This window comes from Dromiciops gliroides, chromosome 6 (assembly GCF_019393635.1).
Source record: "Dromiciops gliroides isolate mDroGli1 chromosome 6, mDroGli1.pri, whole genome shotgun sequence".
NCBI lineage: Eukaryota > Metazoa > Chordata > Mammalia > Microbiotheria > Microbiotheriidae > Dromiciops > Dromiciops gliroides.
Window position 1 is genome coordinate 255,760,687 of NC_057866.1, and position 14,743 is coordinate 255,775,429.

A 14,743-nucleotide genomic window follows, 5' to 3' on the forward strand; every position below is an offset into this window, starting at 1 on the left:
CCAGAAAACTTCTGGGGTGGTCTGGGCCCATAACAATCACTTTAATATTTCATTCTTCCTTATAGGTTCCTTATCTCACAAGCATCACATTATACCTTGACAGTCACACCCAACTTCCTTTTCTTTTTCTTTTTCTTTTTCAATTGACAAGCAAGAGAGCAGAACTCATAATTTTCCCTAAACCAAAGGTCCTTAATATGGGGTATATAAACTTGATTTTTTCAGCTATATTAACTACTATTTCAATATAATTGGTGTCCTTCATAATCTATGTATTTTATTTTATGCATTTAAAAATATTATTCTGAGAAAGGATGAATAATACACACAAAAAGTTAAGAATCCCTTCCCTAAACCCTTAATTTCTCCAAACTTCCCGATTTTTATTTAGGGTACCATCACCTTCCCATCTTTGGGACATTCCTTAATTCTTCCCTCTTCTTCACTCCCAATATCCCATCAGTCGCCAAGTTTTGATGACTCGACTTTCCTTTTCCCTTTTAAAAAAATTTTAATGACTTGCTATAAACAATACTGAACATCAAAAAAACAATTAATTTGCATCACAGTTATTACTAAATGCCCCCTTGTCTTTATTTACACAGGAAGCATTAGGGTCCAGTCATTATCACCTCTCACTTGTACTTTTGTAATTACCTACTCCTAATGGTTGTCCCAGCCTGGAGCCTGTTTTCTAGTTCAAACATCACTCAAAATCATCTTCTTAAAGCACAGGTCTGACTATGAAACTCAAAAACAGTCAATGGTCACCTATTGTATCAAGGAGAAAATACAAACCCTTCAGCCTTGCATTTTAAGACCCTCCAAAATCAGGATCCTACCTTTCCAGTCACATTTGCCATTACTCTCCTTCAAACACTCTATGTTCCAACAAAACTAGACTTTGCTGTTCCCTGAACTTGGTATTATAATTCCTGCCTCCCTGAATTTACACAATTCCCCAGGCCTGGAATGTTCTGTCACACTAAGGCCACTTTCCAGACAGTTTCCTGCAAGGATCTCTTCAGGGACTCCCTCTTTTGTGGGGTCTTTGTTGGCTCCTTTGGCTAGTATTGCTCTCTCCCATCCCAAACGGTTCAATATGGGTATATCTGGAGTATTTGTGCCCAACCAGTGGTAGAGCCTTCCGAGCTTGTGTTGGTCTGGTCAGCCACAGTCAGACACACAGTACCTTGACCCCAACAGAGTGATGTCATTTGTGTCCTTTTCAAGAATGAAGTTCCTTTATACTTTTTTGAACATATTGTATTTCCTTTCTCTACTCCCTAGCAAATATCAGCATCATAAAAGCAGGTCATATTTCCTTGTTTTCTTTATAGCCCCAGCATCTAGCAGAATACCTTATATATAGTAAATGTATAATCAATGCTTGTTGGATTGAATGCTTGTATGTGCACAAGTTATTATTACTGCCAAAACATTTGCTGAGCTCTTTGCAGGATAGGGAGAGGGACCATTAGAGAAGATGTTTCCAAAGTCAATAAACTTTCATACCCTTTCACCCATCTACCTGACTACCACGCAAAGAAGTTAAAGATAAAAAGTATAGACCAAAATATTCACAGCAGCATTTTTTGGAGTAGGAAAGAACTGGAAGCACAAGGAGGTACCCATCATGAGTCACAGTGGAACAAATGGTGGTAAGTGAATGTAATGGAATAATATTACACCACACAAGTGAAACAATGGGAAAAATTCAGAGCAACACTTACTGGAGCAGATACCCTCCTGGCTGAAAAATCCATCTGGGCAGTGGGGGAAGCACCGGCCATCCAAGAGGACATGAGAAGATACACAGGATGTGCAATTGTCTGGGCTCTTCCCCTGACATGCCAAACAGGAATCATGACAAGCTGGAGAAAGACAAAGAAAGAGGTGGAGATTAACAAGGAAAGAAACGTAAAAATATACTCAATGTTTTTATTCTTCTGGAGTGAGATAACTCAAATCAGCTCTTTCCCAAGGCAACTGTGTCTTCCCTACTTCAGCAACTGGGTAGCAAGTCTTGTTGATTTTGTCTCTGCAATTCTCATATATATCCCCTTCTCTCTAATCACATAGCCAAAAGCAAAGATCAGGCTCTCTTCACTTTCACCTGGACTACTGCAACAGCTTCCCAATTGCCTCAAGTCTCTCTCCTCCTCAATCCATCCTTATAGAGATATTAAAATATATTTCAAAATGATTATTTATAGAACATGGGTTGCCTATAGGGTTAAAATGAAAAACAGGGGCTTATAGTTAAGATGGTGATATAAAAGGTCATAGTGTAGCCAAATTCTCCAAAATATACCCTAGCAAGGATATAAAAAGGGTACTGAATCAAATAAGGATCACAAAATGCCAACTACCTAACAGTAATCACCTCCATCCATCCAGACCCTGATTGCACCAAAAGACAAAAAGCTTGAAATGATTAAATGAGAGGGTCCCACCTGGGAAGCCAATGTGAGTACAGGTGAGCAGGCTTAAAACCAGCAAGCAAACCGGCCAGAAATTATTTAGGTGGGGACAGGATGCCTGCCAGCACATTATACCTGAACATGCTATCCAAGAATATGGGAGGAAACAAAGCCCAGTACTAGCACAAAGTTCCAAACTGGGAACTGAGGCTAAAGCCAAGAGTGAGCAAGAAGACAATGTAAAACATACAGAAATCCTATGGGTTAAGAGACACTCAAGAGGTAAAGCCAGAAGAAAAATATAACTCCACAATGACTAGAAGAGCCTGGGGGGGGGGGGGGGCCTGGGGGGCATGAGGACTACAAGAGTACTAGGAAGAAACTAAGCAAAAGAGAAAAGTAAAATTACGAATGCTAGAGGAAGAAAATGGAAGAAAAATAAATAGGTTAGGCCTCATTTCCAAGACATATGAGGAACTGATTCAAATTTATAAGAAAAAGAGCCATTCTCCAATTGAAAAATGGGTTAAGGATAGGAATAGACCATTCTCAAAGGAAGAAATCAAAGCTATTTATATGAAAAAGTGCTTCAAATCACCACTAATTAGAGAAATACAAATCAGAGTAACCTTCAGAGTAGCAAATGTCAAAAAAGGAAAATAATAAATGTTGAAAGGTCTTTAGAAAAAAATGGGCACATTGATGCATTTTTCATGGACCTGTGAAAGAGTACAACCACTTTGGAAAGGAATTTGGAATTATACACAAAAGGTTAACTCTGTGAAAAATAGAATGGAGCAAAAAAAGCATTGAGTAAACCCAGGAGAGATTTAGAAATGTTAAAACGTAAGCAAAAGATTGAAAAAATTTAAGAAATGTAAGGTATCTATTACCAAAAACAAGTCGGAAAACAGGTTAAAGAGAACTGGAAAAAAACACTGCTCATCCTGAAAACCATGACCAAACAACAATAATCATATTTATATAGCACTTCAGGGTTTGCAAAATGCTTTAAAATATTATCTTATTTGATTCTCACAACAATCCTGTGAGGTAAGTGCTGTTATTATCCCATTTTAAGGTGGGGAAACCAAAGCAGACAATAGGATGAAAGAGAGGAAAAGAATTATAGACTAATAGAACTAATGACTATCAAAATAAAAACTGAATAAAATATCGACAACAAAGTTACTATGATGAGGTTAGATTTATATCAGAAATGCAGAATTGTTTCAATGTAAATAAAATTATAAGCATAACAGTAATGACAAATTTTAATTACAAAATTACATCAGTAGAGAAAGGGCTTTTTGACAAAATTCAATATCTACTTACATTAAAAAACACAAAGAAGCAAAGGAATAAATGGATCCTTTATTAATCTGGAATCTAGAATATCTAAGACTAAGATCTAATATAACCTTTAAGGAATAAACAGTAGAGGCTTTTCCAATAAGATCAAATGTGAAGCAAGGATATCCCTTGTCAATATTATTATTTGACTTAATTCTATAGCAATAAGACAAGAAAAAAGAAATTGAGAGAATAAGAATAAATGAAAAGGGAATAAAATTATTCCTTTTTGCATATAGTTTATTTAGAGAACTCTAGAAATTCAGTTAAAATTAATTAAAACAATAACTTTAACAAAGTAATAGGATATAAGTTAAAAAGATCATTTTGTTTGTATATTGTCCACCAAACCCAGAAAGAAAAGGTTAAAAAAAAAAATTCAGGGGCAGCTAAGTGGTACAGTGGATAAAGTACCAGCCCTGGATTCAGGAGGACCTGAGTTCAAATCCAATCTCAGACACTCCCCCTGCCCCAGACACTTGACATTTACTAGCTATGTGACCCTGGGCAAGTCACTTAACCCTCATTGCCCTGCAAAAACAAACAAACAAACAAACAAACAAAAATTCAATTCCAAATAACTATAGTATATATATATACACATATATATAATATTTGAGTCTACCTACCCAAAAATGAATAGGAATTATATGAATACAACTATAAAACCTAGAAATAAAGACAAACAAAAAAAATGGTGATGTATTAATTATTCATGGTTGGGACATGCCAATATAATAAGAATCATAATACTTAATACAGATAATACTTAATTCAGTGCCATACCTGGAAAGACTTGTATGAACTGATATATAGTGAACTGAGCAAAACCAGGAGAATGCTGTGCACAGTGACAACTTCATTGATGAAGAACTGTGAATGACTTAACTAATCTCAGCAATGCAATGATTCAAGACAATTCCAAAAGACGAATGATGAAAGCATACTATCTACTTCCAAAGAAAGAACTGATATTGACTGAATACAGACTGAAGCATGCTGCTTTTCACTTTCTTTCATTTTTTTATTCAAGTTTTCTTATACAAAATGACTAATATGGTAATGTTTTACGTTATTGGAGATGTATAACCTATATCTGATTACTTACTGCTCAGAAAGAAGGGAGAGGAGGGAAGTAAGGAGGGATAAAATTTGTAATTCAAAACTTTAAATAAAAATGTTTATTTCAAAGAATTTAGTGCCATACCAATCAAATACAAAAGGGTTATTTTACAGAAATATGAAAAAAGAAAATTCTCCTGAAGAAAAAAGCAAACAATTTTAAGGGAAATAATGGAGGGGAAAGGAAAAGGATCTATCAATTCCAGATATCAAATTATACTACAAAGCCATAATTATGAAAACAATTTGGTACTAGTTAAAAAGAGGAAAAGCAAATCAGTGTTATAGTTTAAATACACAAAATCCAGAACACCAATTACTGAGATAAAGTCAATAATCAATAAAAATTACTGGGTGGGGAGGGGGAGTAATGAAAAGCAATCTGGTAGAAATTAAGTTTAGACCAAGATCTCATACCATATACCACAATGAGGTCCAAATGGAAACATGATCTAGATATAAAGAGTCATATTATAAACAAATTAGGGGATTAGGAAAAGAGGTAACTTTTACAAGTATCAACAGGAGAAAAGTTTGACAAAACAAGCTTAGAAAAAGATTACAGGAAAGAAAATGGACAATCTTGATTTCATAAAATTAAAGTTTTCACACAAATAAAATCTATCTACATACACATAGAAACAAATGCTCTAAATCACTAGTAATGAGAGGAAAGCAAACTAAAACAACTCTGAGGTTCTTTGCTTAGCAACAAAATGATCCTAATCTGTCCCCTCACATTCTGCCTAGTTACCTAGCTGAAACCTTTTCACTTGTCCCTTCAATACAGGAAAATTTCAACAACTCCACGGAACCCACATAATCATAATCCCTTTGGGGCCATGGCTCCCCATAGCTCCTTTGGTAGTTCAGATGGGGGGGTTTAAAAGCATAGACTTAATCATGGCAAAAAACAATACCTATCCTCAAGGACTTCACAGTCTAATGGTGGAGACAACATGCAAACAACTATGCACAAAACATAAAGCAGAATAAATTGTAGATAATCAATAGAAGGAAGACTGAAATTTCACAAAAGAAAGTGATCCTTCTCCTCCTCCTCCTCCTCCTCCTCAGCTCTAGAACCACCTCATGGCCAATTTGTATTGTCTGTCACAGATATACGTACTCTGTTGGCCAGCATCCAGTCAGACGCATATGGCAATCTAGCCAATAGGATGAACAGGCTAAACACCTAAGAGAATCTGCATTAGCTTAGGGGTCACCTACATGCCGTGATGAAGCATGTAAGGAGGTTGAGTATACAAGTCTTGTCATTGAAAGCACCAGAATATACAAAAGAGTCTGATGTAGTAGCCAAGGGCAGCAGCAGAGGTTACAAAACAGAGAGAGGAGAAGATGAAAGCAAGAATAAAATGGAAGTCAAAGGCTCCCATGTCTAAAGTGACCATTAAGATTGGTAATCTGGAATAAAGATCCCCTCAAAACACTTAGCACAGTATCTGTTACATAGTAAGTATTCCATAGGACTGTGTAACTTTTCATAAAGTCTTCCTATCTTTAATTTTTTGGTTAATTTTTAAAATTTATTACTACCTTTCATTTTTCCATCACCTTCATTTCTAAAATCTATCCCTTTCCCAAGAGATTCTATGATACTACCAGTATATCCATTTATATCTGCCTAATACAAAGACACAAACACTGTAGAGGTTTTCAAAATGTCTGCCACCATTCAGTAAACTCTATTTGTTCTGCTCTCTTAGGGAAGCCAAGATTAAGTAGAAGGGGTGCCCATCAGAGGGGCAGAAACATTCAGGGGAGACTGGCTCCATGAGCATGCAAATAATGAAAGATATTTGAAAGAGTTTCAGCAAGTGACTCCTTCACACATCCTACACTTTCAGAGACTGGCTAGGAAGGAAGTAGATGACTAAATGTAGCTTTGAAAAAGTACCCTTGTATTGCTGGCTCAGGATTTTTACTGACCCTGAGCCCTCTACTGGGATGCAAATGCTTCCTTAGTGAAACCCTTGAATCCCCTAAAGATTCTAATTAAACTATCCATTATTCACTTGTTTCCAACCTCTCTTTGAAATCTTCAATGAGATCCCATAATCTCCTTTTTTTGGTTAGTGATCCTGAAGAAAAAGGTCCAAACCCTTCAATTCAAACCACATCAATGTATATGTTGTGGCTCTCCATCTCAGAACTGATTTTAGTCACTTGCTCATCCCATTTTGGATCGGTGATTTCCTGGCTAGGAGAAATCCCTCCACTCCTACAGATGGAGACCCACCAGTAAAAGGTAAGAGTCTTAGAAAGTATTCTGAGACTCAGAAAAGTTAAGTCGATCCATCAGTCATTAACAGCCAGGCATTACATGGATACAAAGAGAGGTAAAAATAGCACCTATCCTCATAGACCTTATATTAAAATAAAGGAGATAAAATGCAAATAAATGGGTTCATACAAGATACATTTAGAGTAGATGGGAAGGGGGCAGGTAGGTGGCACAGTGGATAAAGCACCGACCCTGGATTCAGGAGGACCCGAGTTCAAATATGGACTTAGACACTTGACACTTACTAACTGTGTGACCCTGGACAAGTGACTTGACCCTCATTGCCCTGAAAAAAAAAAAAAACACCAACAGAGTAAATGGGAAGGGCTCTAGCAGCTAAGATGACCTGGAAAGGAAACCTCCAGAAGGTGGCATTTCAGTTGAGTCTTAAATGAAGTCAGAAGGCAGAAGTGAAGAAGGATAACATTCTAGGGACAGGAGACAGTCAAGTCAGTACAAGGGCATTTGTCCATTGTTATTATATAACTTCTACTTGTTAGAAGCAAGACTTCTTGGGGGAAAGTCCAACACTCTCTCCACTACACCCTAATGCCTCAATTGAAATATTTGGTTTATACTGGGAAAAGTGTAAATATGAGGAGGAATGAAAACGGAAGGCTTATCCCTTTCATCTGACAAAATTCATCAATAGAAGAACCAAAGAGAAACCCACCATGGCAGCAAGGATGTGTTCATAGAGTAAGAGGAAAAATCAAAGGGGTTATGAGAAATCAGGTCAAAAAGATGAAAAAAAGTGAAAAGGAGGTTGCCATTAACCCTCTGGAGGTCATAAAAAGTAATAGGATAGATGAAAAAGAAAAACAGCTGAGAGATGAAAAGTCTCAACAGAAAAGATGAGAAACAGCGGCATTTAAAAGACGCCTATACTGGAGGGAAAAAAGCAATGGGGAAAAAAAGAAAGACAAAGACTGGCGTTTTTTAAAAGTTATTAGTACTTCTTATCCCAAGGCTGTAGAGTTAAAAGTAGTTATTTCTCTTGAAATACAGGTTCTTAACGGTGTGAATTTTATATCTTTTATTTAACATAAAAGTGAGGTATATCAGCCTACCTAGGTGAGTGGCCCCACATTCCCTCAGGGGGCTGGCAGGTTTCCTCTGTTTTCTTTGATTTCTATAATTAAACTCTTTGACCAGAGGCCCTCATTGCGTCCTAGCAACCCTGAAGTAGATCAAAATACCCAGAATTTACTCTGGTCCTTCCCTCTTACCTAAAGCAAATTAATTTATTTACAAAAAACATCTGTTAAATTACACATTTAAAAAAAAAAAAAGAAATGAGGCCAAGCCTGTAGCTACTTTACCCAACCGCGCCCCAACAAAACAAGATTCAGCTTGAGAAGGGAATACTGACTTGAAGGGAGAAGAAGGTGGTTGGATGATTCTTTACAGCTGAAAGTTGGGCAGTGTTTACTTGAACCAAGTTGTATGATAACTTGAAAACATGAGTTTATACAGGGTTGGGAGAGTGGGTCTCTTGTTTTCTTTGCATTTCTCTTTTAAAAGCCAGGACTGAAATGGGAGGTCCATAAAATGGGGTTTTAAAATTTTCTTTAATTTGGGGCTTTAAAAAAAATATGGAGTTTGAAGCTCCTCAAAACTCTGACAATCTGAATTTATCCAGCTCTTGTTTAGAAAGTATAAGCCTAGGGGAAGCTAGGGGTGCAGTGGATAGAGCACTGGCCCTGGATTCGGGAGGACCTGAGTTCAAATCCAACTTCAGACACTTGACACTTACTGGCTGTGTGACCCTGGGCAAGTCACTTAACCCTCATTGCCCTGCCCCCCCCAAAAAAAGACTGTATCAATAAATGGCCACTGAGTGATGCCAATTACATTCTATTAAACAATTCAATGAACATCCATCAACCACCTACCATGTGCCAGGCCCTCTACGAGGCTCTAGAGATACAAAGACAAGAATGAAAATGCCTTCAAAGAGCTCAGAGGCAGCTAGACAGTGCAATGCATAATGCACTACTAGACCTGAAGTCAGGAAAACCCAAGTTCAAATTCAATCACTGTCTCCCTGTTTCCTTATCTGTAAAATGGGGACAATAATAGCACCTACCTCTTAAGAGTTGTAGTGGGGATCTAAATAATTGGAAAGATATCAATTGCTCATGGATAGGCAGAGCTAATATAGTAAAAATGACAATACTGCCTAAACTAATTTACTTATTCAGTGCCATACCAATCAGACTACCTAAAAATGATTTTATACAACTAGAAAAAATAATAACAAAATTCATCTGGAAAAACAAAAAATCAAGAATATCCAGCGAAATAATGAAAAAAATTCACAGGAAGGTGGGTTAGCGGTACCAAACCTGGAGCTTTACTATAAAGCAGCAGTCCATCAAACTATCTGGTACTGGCTAAAAAAATAGAGTGGTAGATCAATGGAATAGGCTAGGCTCAGGAAATGCAGTAGTAAATGACACTAGTAATGTAGTGTTTGATAAACCCAAAGACTCCAGCTTCTGGGATAGGAACTCAGTATTTGACAAAAACTGCTGGGAAAACTGGAAGATAGTATGGCAGAAATTAGGCATAGACCAACATCTTACACCTTATACTAAAATAAGGGTCAAAATGGATACATGATTTTAGACATAAGAGGTGATACCATAGGTAAATTAGGAGAGAAAGGAATAGTGTACCTATCAGATTCTTTGGGAAAGGAAAACAGTTTTTGACCAACAAGAGATAGAGTATATTATAAAATGCAAAATGGATGATTTTGATTATATTAAATTAAAAAATTTTTGTACAAACAGAAGCAATGCATCCAAAATTGGAAGGGAGGCAGAAAGCTGGGAAACAATTTTTGAGGCCAATACTTCTGATAAAGGCCTCATCTCTAAAATATATAGGGAATTAAATCAAATTTATAAGAATCCAAGTCATTCCCCAATTGAGAAATGGTCAAAGGATATGAACAGGCAGTTTTCTGATGAAGAAACCAAAGCTATCTATTCCCATATGAAAAAATGCTCTAAATCTCTAATGATCAGAGAGATGCAAATTAAAACAACTCTGAGGTACCACCTGACACCTATCAGATTGGCTAAAATGACAAAAAAGGAAAATAATAAATGTTGGAGAAGCTGTGGGAAAATTGGAACATTAATGCATTGTTGGTGGAGCTGTGAACTGATCCAACCATTCTGGAGAGCAATTTGGAATTATGCCCAAAGGGCGATAAAGCTGTGCATACCCTTTGACCCAGCAATTCCACTTTTAGGTCTTTGTCCCAAAGAAATCATGGAAGGGGGAAAGGGACCCACATGTACAAAAATATTTATAGCTGCTCTTTATGTGGTAGCAAGGAATTGGAAGTTGAGGGGGTACCCATCAATTGGGGAATGGCTGGACAAGTTGTGGTATATGAATACAATGGAATACTATTGTGCTGTAAGAAATGATGAGCAGAAGGAGTTCAGAGAAACCTGGAGGGTCTTATGTGAGCTGATGATAAGTGAGATGAGCAGAACCAGAAGAACATTGTACACAGTATCATCAACATTGAGTGTTAACCTACTGTGATGAACTATATTCTTCTCACCAATGCAATGGTACAGAAAGTTCCAGAGAACTCATGATAGAAGAGGATCTCCAAATCCAAGGAAAAAAAAAAAAGAACTGTGGAGTATAGATGCTGATTGAACCATACTATTTCTTTGGTTTTGGGTGCTGTTGTGTTTTTTTTCTATTTTGAGGTTTGCATCACTGCTCTGATTTTTTCTCCTTGTAACAGGAGTTAATGCAGAAATACGATTAATGTTATTATGGATATATATATGTGTGTGTATATATAGAGAGATATATATGTTATAGATATATAGATATAACCTATATCAGATTACCTGCTGTCTAGGGGAGGGGGGGAGGGAGGGGAGGGAGGGAGAAAAATCTGAAATTGTAAAGCTTGTATAAACAAAAGTTGAGAACTATCTTTACATGTAACGGAAAAAATAAAATACCTTATATGTAAAAAAAAAAGAGTTGTAGTGGGTATCAAATGAAATAATATTTGTGAAGCACTTAGCAAACCTTGGAGTAACATGTTCACAAATAAGTTTTTTTAAAAAAGCTTTAGTAACTATTAAGGCTTCAAACTGCACTTTGGGAATTTTTGAACTCCAGATACACATTAATTTTGCCCAACCCAAGCTCTTTGACTCATTATCTTCATAATTAGTTCTGAATAAAGCATCCAAACTCTAAGTACTGATCCACATTTCTCATTAGGATGTCCAAAATAATTGGATTGAGTCATGGGAACACAATTGTGATCTCTGTTCATTGTATTTTCTGTATTGGAAAGAAATGTCCCAAACCCAGGAGGGATCTGGTTATTCTTTAATTAAAGACAAATATTCAATAAATCTTGAGAGAATCCTTTTAGTTTTGTTTATTAATTCAACAGTTTTCTTACTTTCAATTTTATTAATCTCTCCTTTGATTTTCAGGATTTCCAACTGGGTATTTAGTTGGGGATTTTAAAAAATAATTGACATGTTTCCATTGGAAATGAACATTTCAATGAAATTTTTTCCAATTTGGAAAAAACTGCAGTGAGGGAGGGAGGGAGGGAGAGAGAGAGAGAGAGAAGAGAGAGAGAGAGAGAGAGAGAGAGAGATAGAGAGAGAGAGAGAGAGAGAGAATATGAGAGTGTGAGGTGAGTGAGTGTGTGTGTGTGTGTGTGTCTGTCGTGTGGTTAATTTCCATCAGGGGTATCAGAGATATAGACAAATTAAGCAACTTGCTTCAGGTCATAAAGTTAACTAGTCAGAAGCAAATCCCAGATGTTTTTGACGTTTGAACTATCATGCTTTTCACATGACAAGGGAGACAGAGACCCAACGCCCCATCACCAACGACCTTAGAGCAGGGGTGTTTAATCAGGTTCATGTCATGGGTCTCTTTAGCGGTATACTAAAATCTAGTAATTCCTCCAAATGTTTTCTAAATACATTACTGAGTTGCAAAGGAAAACAATTACATTGAAATACAGTTAGCAAGAAAATTTTTAAAACAAATTCATCAACCCAAGGTTAAGAATGCCTGCCTCATTGACATTCAGTCCCTGTCCTTCAGACAACATTGACGATAAGACTGATTTAGGTGAATTAGTCATTTGACTATTATAAATAGATCAAATTAACTTCAAAGGATATATGAAGAAAGGATGCTATCTGAATACAGAGAAAGAATTGATAAATAGAAGTAGGTATAGAATAATTTATACACGCACACTTTCATTTAATGGGTAGCCCATCTCTAGGGTGGAGGAGGGAAAAAAAGATATTTACATGATAATTTGAAAGAGAAATAGCAAGTTGTACATAATTAGATTTATCAGTTTCATATGCTATCATCTTTTTTATTATCCTATGGTTGTAGAAATCCTTGTTTTATTCCATAAATTAAAAATAAATAAATGAATGAATAAATACATGAGGCTAATTCCAAAGGGTATAAAAAATAAAAAGGTTAAGAAAAAATGAAACAACCTCATTCCAGAGACATCTCAATCTGTCAGTGCCAACAGACAATAAAACCTCAGAATTGAGCCCGGAGTGAGATGCAAGGCTTAACAGGTGGAGTATGTAGAATTGTTGCCTGCTCCAGCTGGAAGGGGCCTCAAACATCACCTGTACAGCTCCCCAAAGCAGATGTTTCAATAATCAATCAATCAAAATGCATTTTTGAGCACTTACCACACGGGTGGCACTGTGTGAAACACTGGAGATACAAAGAAAGGTCAAAAACCGTTCCTGCTTCAAGGACAGGGGGGTAGAAAGGCAAAGAAAGTAGCGATTATGAAGGCCAGGTATAGCAATCTTATAAAAAAGGGGGTAGGGAGACCAGCTGGTAGCACAGTGGATAAAGCATGGGCCCTGGATTCAGGAGGACCTGAGTTCAAATTTGACCTCAGACACTTGACATTTACTAGCTGTTGACCCTGGGCAAGTCACTTAACCCTCTATTGCCCCATGGTAATCATGGTTAGTATACTTGCCCAGTGTCTCTGCTTATATGCGTCTCTCTCTTTCCATTGTGGCCTAACCTTAGTCCATAACTTTGTTTAGCTTTTGCTACATTCATCTATCTTCCAGATTAATTCTCTGATGTGTAACTTTGCTCAGAGTTGAAAACTGTTCATTTTTTGCATTCTATCACTTATACAGAAGCAGTGATTGAGCTCTTACTATGTCCTACAAAGACAAAAATGAAACCATCTTTGCTCTCAGGAAGCTTACATTCTCTAGAGAAGGGAGACATAGACACATTTAAATACACACAAAATAAGAACACACAAAGTCAATACAAGGTTACCTAAGGAAGGAGAAGAAGGGGGTAACTTGGAAGTGAAGCTGGGATTCTAGGGGCAAAGGTGAAGAGGGGGAACCTTCTTGCTGTAGGGAATAGCCTGGGCAAAAAGCATGGAGATGGGAAATGTCACATGTGAGCAGCAGCAAGATGGCCAGTCTGCTAAAATGAAGGTTGGAAGAAGGGTTGTCAAAGGCTTTGAATGACAGACATGATAGTCTGTATTTCATCCCAAAGGCAAGGAGCACTTGGAATTTATTGAGACCTAAGATAAGCTCAGAATATTACTATGATAGTTGTGTGATGGAGAAGAAAATTATTATATGTCCCCCTCCAATTACCATAAAATTGGCTTCTACACAGAGGGTCCCTGTTTATTATTTCAAAAGGAGAACAATTCTAATCCCTCCATGCTGCCGTAGGAGAAAGAAGTGAGACATTTCCAGAGAAGCATTGCCTGCCTTTTCTTTGCACAATCACTGAGATCAAAGGGGCAAAAAAACTCCCAATGACACGACTTTTTTAGGTTCTGCAAACAGGCAAGGACATGTCGGCTGAATATGGCAGGGCAAAGAGCTATGCTGCAAGCGTAGCTGGGCCTGATTTCCTAGGCATCATCAGCAGTTTAAAACAGTTTCTAAGATTTCTAGAGACATTGAATGAATGACACAAGCCTCATCAGCTGTCACCTCAATATTCAAGGAATATTAAAGACAACAGAATTTTGGAAACCAAGCAGACAAATGGAAGAGCAATTGAATTCCCTGAAGGGCTTAGGCAACTCAATTAGCTGATTTCCCTGGCTTTCACACCACCTATAAATTGATTGCCACAATTGATTCAATTACCTATGGGGAGGTAGGTCAGCAGGAAGGCAGCAGGGGATTTCTAAGAAGGTCATTTTTTAGGGGGCCAAGGACCCCCTAAAGGGGGATTCCACCAGCCAAGAATCACGGGGGTGATAAGGAGAAAAAAAGAGGTCAGCAAAACCACAAATAAGTAATTTTCCATAGGACTTCCTTATCTTTTAGCCTACACACAAGATTCCCAAAATATCCCCCTTTACTTATTCCTGTCAAATATCCCTATACACACTAAATTAAGGGCCTTAAGCTACAGCATAAAAATGCTTAGATCATATGAGCATAGATTTGTGATCGAAGAGATTTATAGGTCACCATAA

General features: G+C 37.2%; 1 protein-coding gene across 1 annotated transcript in view; it reads right to left on the minus strand.

Annotated features, from left to right (window-relative positions):
* The window catches only part of FRAS1 (Fraser extracellular matrix complex subunit 1), a 515,723-nt gene that overhangs the window by 247,517 nt on the left and 253,463 nt on the right, over positions 1-14,743 (minus strand). The window contains 1 exon segment of the mRNA XM_043971175.1: positions 1,734-1,874. Within this exon segment, the coding sequence (XP_043827110.1) occupies positions 1,734-1,874 (141 nt within the window).